Source organism: Photinus pyralis, unplaced genomic scaffold, assembly GCF_008802855.1.
Source record: "Photinus pyralis isolate 1611_PpyrPB1 unplaced genomic scaffold, Ppyr1.3 Ppyr1.4_LG3a, whole genome shotgun sequence".
Lineage (NCBI taxonomy): Eukaryota > Metazoa > Arthropoda > Insecta > Coleoptera > Lampyridae > Photinus > Photinus pyralis.
This window is the reverse complement of record NW_022170509.1, coordinates 7,876,044-7,895,287: the sequence shown is the minus strand read 5'-3', so window position 1 is coordinate 7,895,287 and position 19,244 is coordinate 7,876,044. Positions and strand designations below refer to the sequence as shown.

Genomic DNA, 19,244 nt, shown 5'->3' with positions numbered 1-19,244 from the left:
CGTTATTGCTAATGTGCTTCTATACAATCAGTATCGTTCGAAGTTATTCAGCGGTCGATAACAAAGAAGCGGTCTATGGAAAATGCGTTTAGTCTTAGTTTTAACATCGATGTCGAAATGATAAATAATGAAAACCGCACTTGTGGTTATATTCTAAAAGTTGGGCAGACTTGGTTTTGAAAATAATTGTTAATTAGAAGTAATGAGGTGTCAATTTATAAAAACTATTGGCGAAAGCTAATTTTTAATTACTTTTTCATAATTTCTAATTATATTACTGAACGCACTATGTGCTAGTTTGGTTGCCTATACACGCCTGCTTACATTAAAAATCGCGCAAATACTTGTTTATGGAATTATGAACAAAATACGGGTATAAAACTGCAGACTTGCTGTTGCGCTAAAGGATGTAAACGCGTCAAGAATGCTCCGTAACCCCGTATCTTTGACAACGGTTTTGCCTCTTTGGCTAAGAAAATGCTAAACCAGAATCGATATAAAAAATATCCTTTCCTACAAATAATCTACCTTACCCTGTAAACAAAATGTAAATATTAAAAGGTTTATCACATGTAACCAGAGCTGGGCAGAATACTTTCAAAAAGTATTTGAATACTAAATAGTAAATACTTTACACAAATCAAAGGTATTTGAATACTAAATAGTTTTACGTCCAGCACAAGCGAATACTAGATACAGATACATTGAAAAGTATCAAATACTTAAAAAAATTGGTATTCAAATACTTTAGAATGTATTCGAATACTTTCAAAAGTATTCGGTATTCGAATACAGTACAAAGTATTCAGATACTTCTCACTCAAATATATTAAAAATTTAAAAATAAAATTTCTCAGAATGTGGCCTGTAGAATCCATAATTTCAAACAGTTCCAAGATTGGGCTAATAGTTCAAAAGTTACAGCCCTTTGAATTTGCTTTCGAAATTGGTTTCTAGTCTATAACTTTTGATTGAGAAGTCTGATCGAAAAAGTACGAATTGTTTAGGATTCTACGCACCAAAATTAATAAGAAAAAGTGTTTTCCCGAGAAATTTTGGTGCAGTCGATTTTTGGTAAAAAAGGAAGATTATACACTGCTTTTTTTTGAGGGCCGAAAAAAAATTGTCTCAGATCGACCCGGAAAAAAATTTTCTTATAGAATGTGGCCTGTAGAATCCATAATTTCAAGCAGTTCCAAGATTGGACTACTAGTTCAAAAGTTACAGCCCTTTGAATTTGCTTTCGAAATTGGTTTCTAGTCCACAACTTTTGATTGAGAAGTCTAATCGAAAAAGTACGAATTGTTTTGGATTATACGCACCAAAATTAATAAGAAAAAATGTTTTCCCGAGAAATTTTGGTGTAGTCGATTTTTGGTAAAAAAGGAAGATTATACACTGCTTTTTTTTGAGGGCCGAAAAAAAATTGTCTCAGATCGACCCGGAAACAAAATTTTCTTATAGAATGTGGCCTGTAGAATCCATAATTTCAAACAGTTCCAAGATTGGGCTACTAATAGTTCAAAAGTGTTTTCCCGAGAAATTTCGGAGTAGTCGATTTTGGTAAAAAGGAAGGTTAAGTATTCAAATACGATGCCAAGTATTCGAATACTTCTCAAAGTATTCAAATATCTTGCGAAGTATTCGAATACCAAATACTTTGCGAAGTATTCGAATACTAAATATTTGTGAAAGTATTTGAGTTACAAATTCAAATACTGCTTCCATAAAAGTATTTAATTACAAAGTATTTGAATACTTTAAAGGATTTGAATACTAAAAAGTATTTACAAAATCGAATACTGCCCACTGCCCAGCTCTGCATGTAACAATAAGGCCGTAAAATATGACGTAAATTGTTCTTATGGCTTCATTTGCTGGCTTACGGATTACTTCGCGCCTGTCGTTAGGCTACCATTCAATCGTAGACGTATTGAAGTTAGTTGACAATCTGCCTGATATGATGTAGGATGTAGGTCACCAGGCAAATCATTTTTCTTTGAAACTCATCACAAACCATTTACTGGTTTAATGGTTTGTGATAAATAGCCGGTTTGTTTTCCAGACTTGCAGAAACTCACCGAAAAGGATAACTGAAACAAGTATGGTATCGGGACGCCACTGGCAGGAAGGGTTTTTCACTTTTCTGTCAACTTTTTTTTGTGTGCTTTTAAAGACCCGAAAGTTTAAGCACCTGGGCTACGTGTGATTAATTAGACTAGTGCAATACAAACTAAAACACCATTTATAAAGTGTTATTCTGCATAATTTATACACCAACTCATTGAAATTCCCCTTAATAGACCAGCTACACCATGAGTGATTTGCTTGTGGACTCGCAAATTCGTGGCTGGGTATTTTTGCCAATAGTTGTGATAACATTCCTAGTCGGAATTGTAAGGCATTACATCTCAATTTTACTTGCGTCCCAGAAAAAGATCGAGCTTCAGCAGCTGCAAGACAGGTAGGAACACACCTAACCTTAAAAATTGTATCACTTTCGTACGCTTTTAGTCAAGTGATCCTGCGATCAAGGCTGCTACGCGAAAATTCGAGATTTATACCAAGATCGTCATTTTTGATGAGACGGCACTTCTTTAACAATGAGGAGAATGGTTACCTAACACAGAAAAGACCGCCGGTTACTCAGAACATGATGACCGATCCGACGATGATGACTGACATGCTGAAAGGAAACGTTACAAACGTCTTGCCAATGATAATAATCGGTGGATGGATTAATTGGATGTTTTCTGGCTTTATTACGAGTGGGTTTCTATCTTTTCAAACTTATCGATATAAAAATTGTGTTTATAGCGAGAGTTCCTTTTCCTTTAACACTTCGGTTCAAGCCGATGTTACAGAGAGGTATTGAACTGATGCATTTGGATGCCTCATGGGTATCGTCGGCTTCGTGGTATTTTCTAAATGTTTTCGGATTGAGAAGCATATACGCTTTGGTCTTAGGAGAAAATAATGGTAACTTTTGTATTGCGTGTTCCTTGAAGTGACATTGTATTCTGCAGGAGCCGACCAAGCACGTCAGATGCAGGATCAAATGTCAGGAGCAGCGATGGCGATGCCTCCAGATCCAAAGGTTGCATTTAAAGCTGAATGGGAAGCGTTAGAAATCATCGATCATCAATGGGGTTTACAAGAGGTCGAAAATCAGATTGTTTACCCATTAAATTCTTGTTGACTTGTCCATAGTGGTACTCTGTCTGTAGAGACGGTCTACGTATCTTGTTTTAAGTGATTTGAGACCACACCATTTTGTACCATATATATCTAGTTATCTATGTTTTTATGGATTAAGTTATGTTAGTTAAATGTATTTGTATGTTGAAATTTAAAGTATTTTCATTTTTTCATTAAAATGTAGAAACATTTAGTATGAGTTTCATGCATAAAACCATTGTATTTATTAAATACAATGATAAAACATTTACCTAATGTTATACAGGGTCGCTGAGAAGTCAAAATGGACGATTATCAGGGAAAATATACAAGATATCGAAAAAAGTGTTAGGGTTCTTCAATACCTACCAGACCAAGCGTAATAATTTTAATTATACAGTGTGGGTCATAAAAGCATGGCTCACCAAAATTAAATTTTTTTAGTAGAACAGCCTGTTACCTATATTATTCTATATTTCTCTTCTCTCAATTTTAAGCAAACTGTGTAATAAGCATAATGTAGTATTGAATCGTTTACAGGTTATCGAGTTTTTAAAATAAACACTGATAAGTTTGAAAATGGTCAATTATCGGGTAATATATAGAAGCATAGAGCAAATATTTACTCTATGATAGAAGTCTATGCAATAGCTTAAGGGTCTTCAATGTCACCTAGGCAGTAATAATTTTAATTATACAGGGTTAGTCAATTGCTTTTTTTTAATGAAACACCCTGTACATTATTTGATATTTCAATTCTTCTAATTTTAAGCAAAACATCAAATACCCAAATCCAATCGCTTTCGAGTTTTGAAGATAAACGCTATTATTTATGATTGAATGAAGAGCAAATAATGATTCCAGACAATCATAACAAACATCACAATCGGTGATTGTTTTCAAAAGAAACTAATTAACAATATATTTATAACAGTTTTGAAATGAATTGATTTTGTCGCTCACATATGTACAATTTATAACAGCGCGAACTATTTATTACTTCGGCGTCAAAATGTGGAACGGACCTGAAACGTAATTCGATTTGCTTACATAGCAAATTGGTGTTCTCCCGAATGTTACAAAATACGTCATATTTCCCGGAAAGATTACATTACATTTTTTTTCTGGAATATTCGCTACACTGCCCCCCTCTCAAAACTGTTGCGTCTCGTACATGGGCAACGGTTGTAGCGGAAACACAATCCACAACTCTTATTTTACTGTTTACATCGCGAACTTGGTGGCAGCACTTCCACGACGACCCCCTTGTGCAGCAACCGTCACTTCTGCCAAATTGGACGCAGTCCTCCACCCCCGTTCCTAATCCTGCGCTAATTTTTCATTTCTACATAAATGCGCTTGCCTACATCCCTAACTATTTTTGGTCGATGTATTTAAGCCTCTGGCGTTCTACCTCTCTCATGCCGGCTGACCTAGCTTCTATTAGCTAGTTCTACTAATCGTCCATGTCTGATTACGTGCCTTATTATTCTATCTCGCTTTCTCTTTGCAATTTTCCACATATCTCTATCTCCCTTGGCATGGCAAAAATAAAATATTTTATTCAGACTTGTTCACTAATTTCTACCAAATCAAGCCTAATATTAAACAAATATAAAATATTTTAGAGTGACTAATACTGATAATGAATAAAAAACAGCACCTAAGAAGGTTGAAGAGTGTAGATATGAGGCTAGAAATAGTTGGAACTACTACTGAAGAAAAGGACAGACAGTTAACAGAGGCGAACGAACGCGGAAGCTACAATAAATAACTTTAAATTAAACCTAAAAAATATGTTTATGCAAAAGAATAATGTATTTTAATGTTGTGTATTATTTATTTCCTACAATTAATAATAAATTATATTTTTTAATAATAATTTTTTTAATTTATGTTGGAACCCTTAAAACCGGAACCGGACCGAAAGTAACAGAAGTCACAGAACCGATACCGGAACACTTACAAATAATTCTACCTAAAATAGTGCGGAACCGGAATGTATATTTCATATGGGTTCCAACCCCTGCTCCTAAGAAAAACAATTTAAAAATAAAAATTCGGCTACAAATACGAAAGTTTTTTAATTTGATTTTATAAGAAGCATCTAAGGCGACGTTCATACTAAGGCGATATCATATATTATTTAAGTATTTAAAGAATTGTGATATGTTGTAGGCGAGAGGTTGGACACATACAGCGGGCGATATCGCGCGGCTGCGAACCTTCAAGAATATATCGCTTATCGTATATCGCCTCAGTATGTACCCCGCCTTAACACTGAATTTTCAGGCGAATTACTTCACAAAGCAATGTAGGTCTGCGCATGCGCAATAATTCGCCAACCTATTTACAACCCATTTTTTTATTCTTTCTCTTCTAAAGAAAATCCGCGGAAGTTCAGTCTGCGCATGCGCAATTTATTTTTTTGTCCATCTGTACATATTAAAAAATAATAATTGGATTTCTCTATTCCAATGATCGCTAAAACTGCGCAAGCTTTATGTTGAGTTTTGACTGATCAAAAAACAAACCAACAATCGCATAAGATTTGTAAACACAATAAACAATAGAAGTGTAAAATTGTGATAAGTGAAAGCAGATTTTTTACTATAACTTTTTTAATAAGTGGCATAGAAAATATTCCTCATATCAATCCTCATAACGAACACGAACATCACTAACCAAAAAGCGAAAAAAGGCGGCCCGTGTGGCACCGTTCAGTTGAAGCTGGACTGCGGACCCTAGTCCCTGGTTCGAATCTGGGTTTGGGCATGGATATTTGTATAAATGGATAGTGGGTTAAGTTGGTAGAGTAGCCTTGGCAGAAACTCCGCCCACTCAAAAATAATGGCAAACATAAAAAAATAACTAAAAAAGGACAATAGCTCTTAAGATAAAGATCTGATAGTGACACAGTTGTAGCATATATACGTAAATCTGTGGTTGTATAGGGAAGGACAGACGAACGAACAAGGTGGCCACAATGGCGCATTTTGTAGCGTAACACAGCGAAGTTGAGGTAACGCTTATGTGCTCGATTTTCGGTCACCTATCTGTCTGTCTGCCTGTCTGTCTGTCTGCAGTGCATTTTCTACTAAATTGCTAAGCGAGGGATGCCACTTTTCAACCCCCAGCTGCCGCTTTTATCACAATTATATAATGGTTTGAACGGTTACAGTGATCCAATTTCTAAAATTTATTCAACTAAATCATGAGGTTTTTCGGATACTATATTAGAACATTACGCGTAGATATGTGATTTTGTAAACGGTTCAAAAATTGGAACCATAATTAGACTTCCAAAGTCAAAATACAATTGCCAAGTTGGCACACAACACTCATACTATAAAATAGTTGACACCGTTTTGATGAATTCACAAGTTATCGTCATAAAAATAATGGAACGACTTACCTTTGACACCACTTATTCGACATCGCTCGTACTTGAAAGTGCTCCATTTGGTACTTTTTTAAAATAATAACAATTAGCAATCACTGTACGTGGTAAAATGTTAGGTACACAAACGAGCGTCAACATTCAAACTTCAACGAGAATGACTAATGGTCTACATTTTGATAAAATTGTGCCTGAATGGCTATGCTATACTTATATTACTTATCGCGCCAATTTCAACAAAATAGGTACGTATCACCGACGCATTAATCGAGTATCATTTTTTACCTACGGATTTTGCAGATATTATTCATTGTAATATGCAAAACACCTGAGTTTACCTACTATATACTATAGCAACACGTGACGTATAATATCTTTGGAAAATAAAAATTGAAATCTTAAATTTATGAGCCTTTTCTCCTGTGTTTAAAAGTGTTTTTCAGAAATACTGTACTCGTGTATCTAACGCCCGTTTTGTACAAATGTACAACTACAACTAGATATACATATATCACTTATCCATGTGACGTCAGTTATTGAACTATTCTTCCCATCTCTTCAAGTGTCTCGTTTTTTATTATGGATCCTGAGGTCAGTTTTATTAGTAGGTAACAATCCCCCAACAATTTGAGACGATTTTTGAAATTATTAAGTCGACGACATATATAAAATGCATCCGCAGTTTCATCAACCCCATATTCATACGTTAGCAATAATGATTATTTATTGGTAAAACAACCTTTTTGTTATAACATTTCAAAAAACAAAATTTACCAAACAATCGACAATCGCTTGAAATGAAGTCGTTAAAACACATAAATTGCATTGCTTTCTTAGAAAATATCATTATATCATTTGAACAATTAATTTAAGGGTACTTATTCATCCGTTAATAAAAGAACGAAATCGAGCAAGCCGCCAGACGGGCGTCGCAAGTAGACAATTTCGTAATTACCTATTCAACATCAGCGAATTAAGTATCCATACTCTGGGAGGTCTAACATTTTTCAGTATTGTGATTGAAATTGTCAAAAATATGAAGGGAAATATGGCAATTTACCCCATGTAGTGCTCTAAAGAAAGAAGCTAAATCAGAAAAAAATACATTTGTGGAATATGAAATTTTATATCGGCCGAAACGTAATTGCGTGTAAGATTACTAAAAGTGACTTCTGAACCATCAAGCAAATTCTTATTATATTCAGTTGTGCTTTGATGTATTTTAAATGCTGATGAAACGCTCAATCCGTCCAAAGGATTTCTTATACAGCTCTCCTATTAATTTATATTATATATATTTTATTGTTTAAGTTGCTATATCAACCCGCACCTCTGCAATATCAATATGTACTTCTTCTATGCTCGAACCAGATCCTAGTGGTCGCGTAGTCGCCCCTTGAACCCATTATAGGCCAAGCTGGTTTAATTGGACATCTGATGCGTATCTCAATCCTCCCGTCTTGGTCTCAAAGATTTTTTATTTGCTTTCATTTATTTCCGATTTTTATTTTTTTAACAGCAATTTTATTTAAGTCGGCTTTACTCTACCTGTCACTATCCGTACAGCGTGTATTCCGTATAACTTGTCCCTATTCCCTAACTTGATTCATCCTAAAGAATTAAATTTCGCGCGTTATTGTACGTATTTACCATAATAGTTTTTAAGTAGCAAATTATCCCTTATAAATGAGGACCGCCAAAACTTTAATTCGCGCGTTTAAACTTCCACTATTGGTCGTATTTCCAGTAATAGTTTTTAATTCGCAAGTTACTCCTTGAAATTGAAGGTCTCCAAAACCTTAATTTGCGCGTTTGTTTAACATCTTCGCAACCGCAGTAGCACAAAATTTCTCCGAATGTAGTACCCATATGCTTAATTATGTAACGGTAGCTCCTAATTTGGATTTGTTTCTCGAATTTTTTATCAAGTTTTATTTTTAGGAATGCGCATTGTTGTAGCAGAGCGTTAGCAGAGTAGGTTGAAATCATACGTTTGTTCTGCGTATTTCGGACCCAGGTCACCAGATCAAGCATCTGTGTGTACGCCACTGTATGTAAAAATGAGTGAAAATTGCCAAAACTACTTTGTTTGACTATTAATTTTACGGCATAAAGGGTGGCTAGAACGTTCTAGTTTTTGGTAAATGATTTGAAAATGATGGAAATGCTATTGAAAAAACATTTCGTGCCGAAGAGTACCTGATAATGGACATTTTTCGAATTTTTATAGGGATTTATGCGAAATTAGTGTTGGCTGCACTAATTTTGACAGCCTGAATTGTTTACGTTTCGGTTATTATAACAGTTGTGCTTGTTTCGGTTATTTTTTAGTAGCTGCCGCTTACGAGACCTAATTTTATGAACGAAGTACTTTATTTTTTGTATTGAATTTATTTCTTTTCATTTCTACTAATTTGTCATTTCGGGCGAGTGTTTGGCGCCGTTGTGGCTGTGGAGTGGGGGCGTCCAAAGGTTCGGTGCGACGATCAGCTATTTTCGCGAAGCGGTCATTCAGTCACAGTTTGGGATCAGACGCGTGACGTGTGTCGTGAATAGTCGCATCGGCATCGGTTGACGTGAGTTGACGCGTTTACTACTACGAGAAACACGCGTAGTTAATTTATTACGATGAAAGTGTAAAAATACAATACTTTCCTTTTGTAATTATAGTTTATTATCGTTAGGTGTTTACAATTGTAGCAAGGTGGTGTGAATTTCATTAATTATTAAATATTGTTCGGTGTAATTTCAAATGTTACAGAAACAACCAGTCATTCCACCGGAAAATATGGCCGATAAACCGCAAGGATCCCCAGTTGACGAAAATAAGAAGGAAGAAGTAGACGAGGAGAAGAAAATAACCGTGACTGTTAAAACACCCAAAGACAAGGAAGCGATTAGGGTTGCTGAAGATGCTACCATTAAAGAGGTGTGTAGTTTTATCAGTTACTAACCTATAATTCTTCGGTACTGTCATTTGCCTTTTTTCTCTCCAGTAATTAATAATTCCCGGTTAGATTCCATTGCTTAACGTTTGTACTGTGAATTCAGATCGTTTTTTGTTATCATGCTCGAAATTGTAATGGGGCCACTCTCACCTGACGGCTACCGACTCATTCCTTATCAGTTTGTTGTGGGTGTTTTATGAAGACTTATAATTGAAGCATTGCATTATGTATAAGGCTCGGTATAAGGAAAATTTCCTTGTTTATATGCAGTATCATTAGATTACATTTATTTCAATCAATTCTTTGCCGTCACTAAATTTGTTATTTTAATTTTGGTTGCGAAATCCTGCATGAATTTGAAATGTAAATGATGTCTTCTTAGTTTAAAGAACTGGTCGCTGCGAAATTCAAAGCTGATGTTGATCAGTTGTGCCTAATCTTTGCTGGCAAGATTATGAAAGACCAAGATACTTTGCAAACACACAACATTAAAGATGGGTTAACTGTACATCTTGTAATTAAGACTGCACCACGTCCTTCGGACTCGGGACCTTCGCGGCCTCCCGGTAAGTTACTTATTTATCTCTGGCCGAGATTGAATTTGGAATTTCAGCCGACATAAGCGCCACACCTTTCAATCTTGGAAGCTTGGGAGGCCTGGCCGGATTAGAATCGTTAGGTATGGGATCAGTAAATTTTATGGAGCTACAAAATAGAATGCAATCGGAACTGTTGGGTAATCCGGAACTATTGAGGCAAGTCTTAGACAATCCGCTAGTGCAACGTTTAATGAACGATCCCGATCACATGCGTACGCTTATAACGAGCAATCCGCAAATGCAAGAACTGATCGATCGCAATCCCGAAATAAATCACATGCTCAGCAATCCGGAGCTGCTGCGCCAAACTATGGAGTTGGCGCGCAACCCGTCTATGTTGCAGGAGCTTATGCGTAGTCACGATCGTGCAATTAGTAACTTAGAGAGTATACCCGGTGGATACAATGCATTGCAACGAATGTATCGAGATATACAGGTAATGGGGAATTAACCGAGGGGCGAATATCCTTGAAAATAATTGCGCACTTCCACTACTGTGTGGCAGACGTATTTTGGAGTTCCACAATACATTTAGTCTTCTGTTTCAGGAAAATGATATTTTGCAGTTTTTATGAAGTTTCGCTGTGACGATGTACAGGGTGAGTCATTGATTGTGTGGAGTGCTAGTATGGTTCTAAGGAAGCATTTGTTGACAATGTGCTTTTCTATGATGATGTGGTGCCTATCCCTCTGTATGTTTTTGCACAGGAGTAAAATCATCTCATCTGTTACTCTCGGGGATTGTATATTTAGTTCGTGTATTAAAAAAGAAAAAAAAAGTGACGTATCAAACTTAGGTTTTTTTTAAATGGAGCACCCCATATTTTATTAAAGAATTGGAAAGTACTTCAAGATGCAAGCTTTATAGGGGAGTTGATGGTGTCCGTGAACATGATAACTGCCAAACGCTTGGGCCACTTCGGTTCAAACTTTGCACAGTTCTATGTGCCACATGTAACAAGTAAAATCGGTAACATGTTAACCATTTTCCTTTAAAATTTGACAGTTTTTCGAATTTAGAAATTAAATTGCGTCCGAGGTTAAGTTTAAATTGAGGCACAGGTCTCTTTCACTTTCACTTAATTTCCTTGGGCCCAAATAATTTTTTTGATTGACCTTTGTCATATTTTTTGTTTAAATCTTACCTCATGGCACTCTCTAAACAAATTATATCTAAGAGTGCCTAAAAAATTATGTGAAAGTGAGAGAGGTCTTAGCCTGTGGTGCCTCAAAACTTAACCGCCGTCGCAATTTAGTTTTTCTGAAAAAAAATTTTCGGAAGGTCAAGGTATATGTACAAACATACAAAAAATTGAGTATTCTTCAAGTATGTACAGGGTGGTTCGAATTGGACACTTTCCTATGGGAACACATTTTATTTTAAGAGATAGAAAAAATTGACCTGGGTGTTTCTCGAATTTAGTCGATTTATTGAATCCTCCATAACTTTGTTATTAAGAATAATTGATTTTGGCAAAATCTTTCTTAGAGCACTTTTTTATGTAAAATCCATTTCGATACACTGTTTAGTTTTTTATACAACCATAAACTACATTTTTTCATACGGACCACCCTATATACCAATCCAAAAAATTGTCATGGAAACCTAGTGCCTGCGATAAAAATATTTGAACCTATAAAATGCTATATGGCAGATAATATTTAATATAAATAGAGATAAAGGAATTATGATACTAGGGATCTTATTAATGTTTTGAAGGTAAGACTTTTTTAATTGAACCCCAATAGGGGCAATTTTTAAGGATTGAAATATTCTGAAATAATGCTACAAAGCATCATTTACTTAAGGGATCTGAACCAAACTACTCACCGTATACGTATAGGTTTTGACAAAAAGGGGTACTTTTTACTCCCAAAAAATGAAGAGCGCCCATCGGCATAATATAGATTTTGAAGTTTTGTGTAAATCGATTCATTTTAAGAAGTTTGCTTTGTTCTGTATACATTGTCGGAAAAATTTAGGCATATGGTTATGTTTTAATGTTCAAAACAAAACTTATTGAAGCCTTGCACCATTCTATTACAGAATGATTGTGATGAATGAGAATTAGAATTTGGAACCAAATACAGTCATCGCACCCCGTATAATTCAAAATATTTTTTAAATATAATAATAATAAAGTTTATTGTAAGCAAGATCTTACAAATGGACAAGGGTTCGCCTGGTTAGGCGATCTACCACCCTTCCAAATATAAGCATAATTAAAAGGTGTAACATAAATCTCTTACCAAGCTAATAAAATTAACATTAATCATTGAGTTTATACCTACAGTATTGACAAAAATATATGAGTTAAATAATATTTCTATAAACTAAGTATGAAAATAAATTACTTATTAAAAAAAAAAATAAATAAATAAATAAAGTAACCCTAAGATTGAGGGAGTTTTACAATTTCCAAAAGGCATGTTTTGAATTGGTTTGGGTTACAGTTCAGTATATCAATTATTTGATTCAATAATGACACAGCGCTATAAGCAAAACTTCCCTGAAACTCGCTGGTTTTGTGCCGCGGAATTGTGAACGTGTTATAACGCAGCTGCAAGGTATGAGCTTCTGTCCTTTTTTTAAGTTCTTCGAATAGATAACATGGCTTCTGGGAGTTGATTAGTTTGTACAAAAATATAGCATAAGCTTACTTCATTTTTTGTTCAACATTAAATAATTTATACTAATGTAAGTATGGTGTAATATGTTTTTTGAACGGTACTACTGCTACGAAACGAACACAAGAATTTTGCAATTTTTGTAGTTCGTTTTTACATTTCTGCGTCAATGTAGTATATACACAGCTACAGTATTCAATGTGTGGATACACTAGTGATTGAATTAAGTTTAGCTTAGTTCTTGCAGATAGTACAGATCTTAAATAATACATGGATTTCAGTTTCATTATAGCTAAGCTGTATGACTTATTTACATGTTTTTCAAAAGTTGGTGCATTATCAAACGTTATGCCTAAATTTTGTACATTATTTTCCCATTTAATAATACAATTACGGATATTTAAAGAATACTTTGTAGTGTCCAACCTGCTTCTATATGCTACATTACAGATACACATTGCTACTGACTTATCTGGGTTAATGCGTAAGCCATTTCTGCGACACCATTGATTAATGTTACACAGGTCTGTATTGATATGACTGACTGCTGCTTCTATATAACTAATATCAAATGACATATAGCTGTAAGTCATCAGCATACATATGGTATTGACAGTACTTTATTTCATCTATCAGATCACTTACATATATGGAAAATAAAATTGGACCCAATACACTTCCCTGTGGGACACCATTAATTGTAAAGCAAGATCTAGATACATTGTTATTGACTGATACCAATTGTGACCTATATCTTATGTAACTATCGAACCATTCTAAGGTCTTTTCAGTGACTCCTAGAAACCTCAACTTTGCAAAAGTAATGTAAAATTCACTAGGTCAAAGGCTTTGCTTTGATCGAGTAATACTAAAATAGTAATTAATGAACAATCCATTGCTACATGAATATAATTTGCTACTGACAATAGTGCTATTTGGGTACTATGGTATTTCCTATAACCTGACTGGTACTTTGGTAAAAGCTCCTTATCTTCTAAATATTCTTTTAATTGATTAGCTACATGTTTTTCAAGAACCTTGGATAATACAGGAAGAATGCTAAGAGGACGTAATTGCGAAAATTGAGACGGATTTGGAACTTTCGGAATAGGTACAATAATCGATGATTTCCACATCTGCGGAAATGTGATATGCAGAATATTCTACCATATCATACAAAAGCGCAATCTCGACAACTCCTTATGGCAGTAATAGCACTCCGCGCAATCGTTGACTCACCCTGTATATTCATCACATTTATAATGTTGTTCCGTTTCTTATTCCATAATGAACATTTTTTTCTTCATGTCTTAGAAGTGTTGGCTTAATCGAAATTTTAAAAAAAGTAAGAAAATTGGAACACACAAATTTGGAAGTGAGCAGTGTACCGAACACTTCATTAATATTTGCCCCTCGAATTTAGCAGTGTTTTCAAAAGATAGCATTTCAGGAACCCATGTTGAACGCGGCTTCCGAACAATTTTCGCGTAACCCATTTGCCGGCCTTGTTGAGTCAAATACAACTGGAAATCCACAGCAAGGTACGGAGAATAGGGATCCACTGCCTAATCCGTGGTCCGACCAGCGGGGAGCTGACCCAAACACCACGACCAGGCCACGATCGACGCTGTCGAATCCTAACATGGCGAGCTTGCTGCAACAGTTATCAGAAAATCCGCAACTTGTTCAAAACATGTTGTCGGCGCCTTACACGCAGAATATGCTGCAAGCGATGTCTGCGGATCCCTCAATAGCGAACTCGATTATGCAACAGAATCCTCTATTATCTGGCAATCCTGGACTGCAACAGCAGGTGCGCACGATGTTACCACAGTTCCTTCAGCAACTGCAAAATCCCGAAGTTCAGAATCTTATGACGAATCCCCAGGTGAGCCCCTTTGTGTACTTGACCTTGTTCCGTTCTATTGTGTTGACATCTTTCTGTGTAATTGACCTTTATTTTTTATGATAACGCTTTGAGTTTACATTTTTTTTACTGTAGGCACTTAATGCTCTTTTACAAATTCAACAAGGAATGGAAACTTTAAGACAGACTGTGCCTACTGTTATGAATTCTTTAGGAAGTACTAATCTACCTTCGTTTACCCCAACCACAACTACAAACACTACTACTCCTACACAAGAAAGTGCACCTACTACAACAACTCCCCCGGGAGGAGTCGCAACAAGTACGACCCCTACCGTACCGCCAATTCAAAATGCAGATAGCTTCTCGGAGGTGAGTGACCAAAGCACCGACAGCTTTGTATTAACGCAGATTCCTTTTAGTTTATGGCTCGAATGGTCGCCGGATTAGCCGTACAGCAAGATAATAGTTTACCGCCAGAGCAAAGATACCAAACCCAGCTGGAACAGCTAGCGGCGATGGGCTTTGTAAATCGTGACGCCAACCTGCAAGCGCTTATAGCCACCTTTGGGGATATCAATGCAGCTATTGAAAGGCTACTAGGACAGGAGATGTCGACAAGTTAACCTACTTCAAGATGAGACCTTACATACATGCCCACCTTTGCTGTTGTATTATCTACATTGTGGTAAAGTTTATGTTATGTCCATATTCCAATACGTATTGTTCTTTGTTCATTGGTTTTATCTACGTTTGACCCCGATAAGACCAGGTTTATTTTTTCTCATTACTTTTATTATATCCCACGCGTAGTATAGTACATAACCTATATAGATAATGTATAAAGTGAGAGCTCTAGTGCAGACTGTATACTTGTATTACTTAAGTGCGGTTATTTAGTTTTTAACTTCACAAAAGTAGTCATAATTTGCTTAAATGCTACAACTATGATTTTTGTAAGTTTATAGGAATTGAAAGTGTAATTCACCTGATTGTCCTGGTCAGGAAGGGGTTTGTAACATTACAAATAATAAAATTTTCTTATTTATTCTCTTTTTAATCTTTAACTGGCACTTTTACCATTTGCAAATCATTGAGCCTATTTACAAAGGAGGAGAAACAACTCTAATTAGCCGAATGGGTGATTGTAAAGTAAGATTGACACTAATTTTATTCTGATTCTGAATAGACACGTGGATTTGTTGCATAAAAGCGTAAAAACTAGACAGTATCAAATTGGGTTGGTTAATATATTGCACTTTAAATTTAGATACCTTTCATTAACAAAACTTCAATTTATTATAAACAATTAGTATATGTATAATTCATAGCTACGATATGCAACTAACACTTATATATGTAGTGTCCACTACCCTGAGTACTTGTGTCGATAGAGTTTCCTTTATCACCTTTAACAAGTCATGGTCGAGTTCCATTTCTTGAGACTCTACTCCTGTATTGGCAAATGGCTATCAACCTTTTACCAAAAAAGCTTGAAATCAGAGTTGGCAAAATGTCGTTTGCCATACGCTTCAGTAGTGAACGTAGTTGAAATTTGTGTCACTCATGTCAATAGAGTTTCCTATATTACGTTCAGAGCTGGGCAGAATACTTTCAAAAAGTATTTGAATACTAAATAGTAGATACTTTACACAAATCAAAGGTATTTGAATACTAAATACTTTTACGTCCAGCACAAGCGAATACTAGATACAGATACATTGAAAAGTATTCAAATACTTTAAAAAATAAGTATTCAAATACTATAGAATGTATTCGAATACTTTGAAAAGTATGCGAATACAGTAAAAAGTATTCAAATACAATACATTAAAAATTTAAAATAGTATACTAGATAAAAGGCTTAATCTATATATAATCGGGACACCGTTCTACCGTTAGGTGTACGGTGAAATACATTACATTACTATTTTAAAAGGCTTAATACTACTTAAAAAATCAAGTTATATTTTGTATGGGGTTAGCTTTTTTTATATTTCTATTGTTATATACAAATTTAAGGGGAGTAAAAGGACCTTTCTTATACCAGTTATATCCTTAAGAAATACTGAAATACGCGTAGTTTTTAAAGCGTCGTGCACATGATACGTAGGTACGCCTTTCTGAAATTAATCCTAGCGATTTTGGAACAGATCCATTTTTGACCATCCGTTTGTCCGTATACATGATAGTTGGTTTAAAAATCTGCGATCGTTTTGCAAATTGGTACACATGGTTTTAAAGATATAAGAAAGGTCCCTATCGTTTTTAAGTTACGTAGACTATCGAGTCAAAAAGTTTCACTCCAGGATCGTTCGGTATTAAGTTGTATCGGATTTTTATATTTGATTTTGTGACAATGGAAACTTTCCCTAAACATTTCTAAATTGTTCTTAAATATTTGAATAACTTAAAGGTACTTCCTTTTTCTGAGGCCAGAAAAAAAAATTATCTGAGATCGACCGGGGAAAAAAACATTTTCTTATAGAATTTGGCCCGTAGAATCCATAATTTCAAACAGTTCCAAGATTGGGCTACTAGTTCAAAAGTTACAGCCCTTTGAATTTTCTTTCGAAATTGATTTCTAGTCTATAACTTTTGATTGAGAAGTCTGATCGAAAAAGTACGTATTGTTTTGGATTCTACGCCCCAAAATTAATAAGAAAAAGTGTTTTCCCGAGAAATTTTGGTGCAGTCGATTTTTGGCCAAAAAGGAAGGTTATATGTACACTGCCTTTTTTTGAGGCCCCAAAAAAAAATTGTCTCAGATCGACCCGGAAAAAAATGTTCTTATAGAATGTGGCCCGTAGAATCCATAATATCAAACAGTTCCAAGATTGGGCTGCTAGTTCAAAAGTTACAGCCCTTTGAATTTTTTTCGAAATTGGTTTCTAGTCTATAACTTTTGATTGAGATGTCTGATCGAAAAAGTACGAATTGTTTTGGATTCTACACACCAAAATTAATAATAAAAAGTGGTTTTCGAGAAATTTTGGTGCAGTCGATTTTTGGTAAAAAAGGAAGGTTATACACTGCCTTTATTGAGGCCCGAAAAAAAAATTGTCTCAGATCGACCCGGAAAACAATTTTTCTTATAGAATGTGGCCTGTAGAATCCATAATTTGAAACAGTTCCAAGATTGGGCAACTAGATCAAAAGTTACAGCCCTTTGAATTTTCTTTCGAAATGGTTTCTAGTCCATAACTTTTGATTGAGAAGTCTAATCGAAAGAGTACGAATTGTTTTGGATTCTACGCACCCAAATTAATAAGAAAAAGTGTTTTCCCGAGACATTTTGGTTTAGTCGATTTTTGGTAAAAGAGGAAGGTGCCTTTTTTTGAGGCCCGAAAAAAAAAATTTCTCAGATCGACCCGGAAAAAAAATTTTCTTATAGAATGCGGCCTGTAGAATCCATAATTTCAAACAGTTACAAGATTGGGCTACTAGTTCAAAAGTTACAGCCCTTTGAATTTTCTTTCAAAATTGGTTTCTAGTCTATATAACTTTTGATTGAGAAGTCTGATCGAAAAAGTACGAATTTTTTTGGATTCTACGCACTAAAATTAATAAGAAAAAGTGTTTTCCCGAGAAATTTTGGTAAAAAAGGAAGGTTATACACTGCCTTTTTTTGAGGCCCGAAAAAAAAATTGTCTCAGATCGACCCGGAAAAAAATGTTCTTATAGAACGTGGCCTGTAGAATCCATAATTTCAAACAGTTCCAAGATTGGGCTACTAGTTCAAAAGTTACCGCCTTTGAATTTTTTTTCGAAATTGGTGTCTAGTCCTATAAACTTTTGATTTGAGAACTCTGATCGAAAAAGTACGATTGTTTTGGATTCTACGCACCAAAATTAATAAGAAAAAATGTTTTCCCGAGAAATTTTGGTGCAGTCGATTTTTTTGAAGCCCGAAGAAGAAATTGTCTCAGATCGACCCGGAAAAAAATTTTTCTTATAGAATGTGGCCTGTAGAATCCATAATTTCAAACAGTTCCAAGATTGGGCTACTAAATCAAAAGTGTTTTCCCAAGAAATTTTGGAGTAGTCGATTTTGGTAAAAAAAGAAAGGTTAAGTATTCAAATACTATGCGAAGTATTCGAATACTTCTCAAAGTTTTCAAATACCTTGCGAAGTATTCGAATACTAAATATTTGTGAAAGTATTTGAGTTACAAATCCAAATACTGCTTCCATAAAAGTTTAATTACAAAGTATTTGAATCCTTTAAAGGATTTCAATACTAAAAAGTATTTACAAAATCGAATACTGCCCAGCTCTGTTACGTTTAATGAGTAATTGTCGAGAACTCTTTCTTTACACACTGAAGCATTTGAATGATACTGCATCCTTTGAACCAGATTTACTCGAATTGAGTAGCACATTTGCATTTAAAATGAAATATGTATATGTTGGGACTTTTTTATATTTGCATACGCTCCAGTATAGACGGCTTATTTGAAAGAGACTGAGGCAAGTATCGCCTACGAGTATTTTTTCCTGGTCCTAGCGTTAATATTATTAAGAGGAAAATATGCTTTTGTCTTTTATGTTTGCATATGACTTTTAACTTGTTTATATTTGTATACGTTCGACTATTATTTATTATTCCTCTCGTTGTCTGGGTC

General features: G+C 35.0%; 2 protein-coding genes across 3 annotated transcripts; both read left to right on the top strand.

The window, feature by feature from the left end:
• Window positions 1-2,023: 2,023 nt before the first annotated feature.
• LOC116165918 (ER membrane protein complex subunit 3) lies at window positions 2,024-3,391 on the top strand. The gene is made up of 4 exons (XM_031480671.1): window positions 2,024-2,464; window positions 2,515-2,768; window positions 2,818-2,979; window positions 3,027-3,391. The coding sequence occupies exons 1-4, from the start codon at window positions 2,316-2,318 to the stop codon at window positions 3,197-3,199; spliced, it is 738 nt and encodes a 245-aa protein (XP_031336531.1). The 5' UTR covers window positions 2,024-2,315; the 3' UTR covers window positions 3,200-3,391.
• A 5,540-nt stretch (window positions 3,392-8,931) lies between these two features.
• Window positions 8,932-15,582, top strand: LOC116165545 (ubiquilin-1). Of its 2 annotated transcripts, none has more exons than XM_031480083.1 (7): window positions 8,932-9,284; window positions 9,339-9,506; window positions 9,908-10,091; window positions 10,139-10,560; window positions 14,203-14,640; window positions 14,755-14,991; window positions 15,042-15,582. In XM_031480083.1, the coding sequence occupies exons 2-7, from the start codon at window positions 9,366-9,368 to the stop codon at window positions 15,243-15,245; spliced, it is 1,626 nt and encodes a 541-aa protein (XP_031335943.1). In that variant the 5' UTR covers window positions 8,932-9,284; window positions 9,339-9,365; the 3' UTR covers window positions 15,246-15,582. The 2 variants fall into 2 exon arrangements, with proteins under 2 accessions (XP_031335943.1, XP_031335942.1); XM_031480082.1 differs by having other exon boundaries at window positions 8,935-9,281.
• Window positions 15,583-19,244: the final 3,662 nt, after the last annotated feature.

Coding starts and splice junctions, on each gene's coding strand:
- LOC116165918 (XM_031480671.1), top strand. CDS start 2,316: ATGAGTGATTTGCTTGTGGACTCGCAAATTCGTGGCTGGGTATTTTTG. Junction 2,465..2,514: donor CTTCAGCAGCTGCAAGACAG/GTAGGAACACAC, acceptor GTACGCTTTTAG/TCAAGTGATCCTGCGATCAA. Junction 2,769..2,817: donor GTTTTCTGGCTTTATTACGA/GTGGGTTTCTAT, acceptor TTGTGTTTATAG/CGAGAGTTCCTTTTCCTTTA.
- LOC116165545 (XM_031480083.1), top strand. CDS start 9,366: ATGGCCGATAAACCGCAAGGATCCCCAGTTGACGAAAATAAGAAGGAA. Junction 10,092..10,138: donor GGGACCTTCGCGGCCTCCCG/GTAAGTTACTTA, acceptor TTGGAATTTCAG/CCGACATAAGCGCCACACCT. Junction 10,561..14,202: donor GAATGTATCGAGATATACAG/GTAATGGGGAAT, acceptor ATAGCATTTCAG/GAACCCATGTTGAACGCGGC.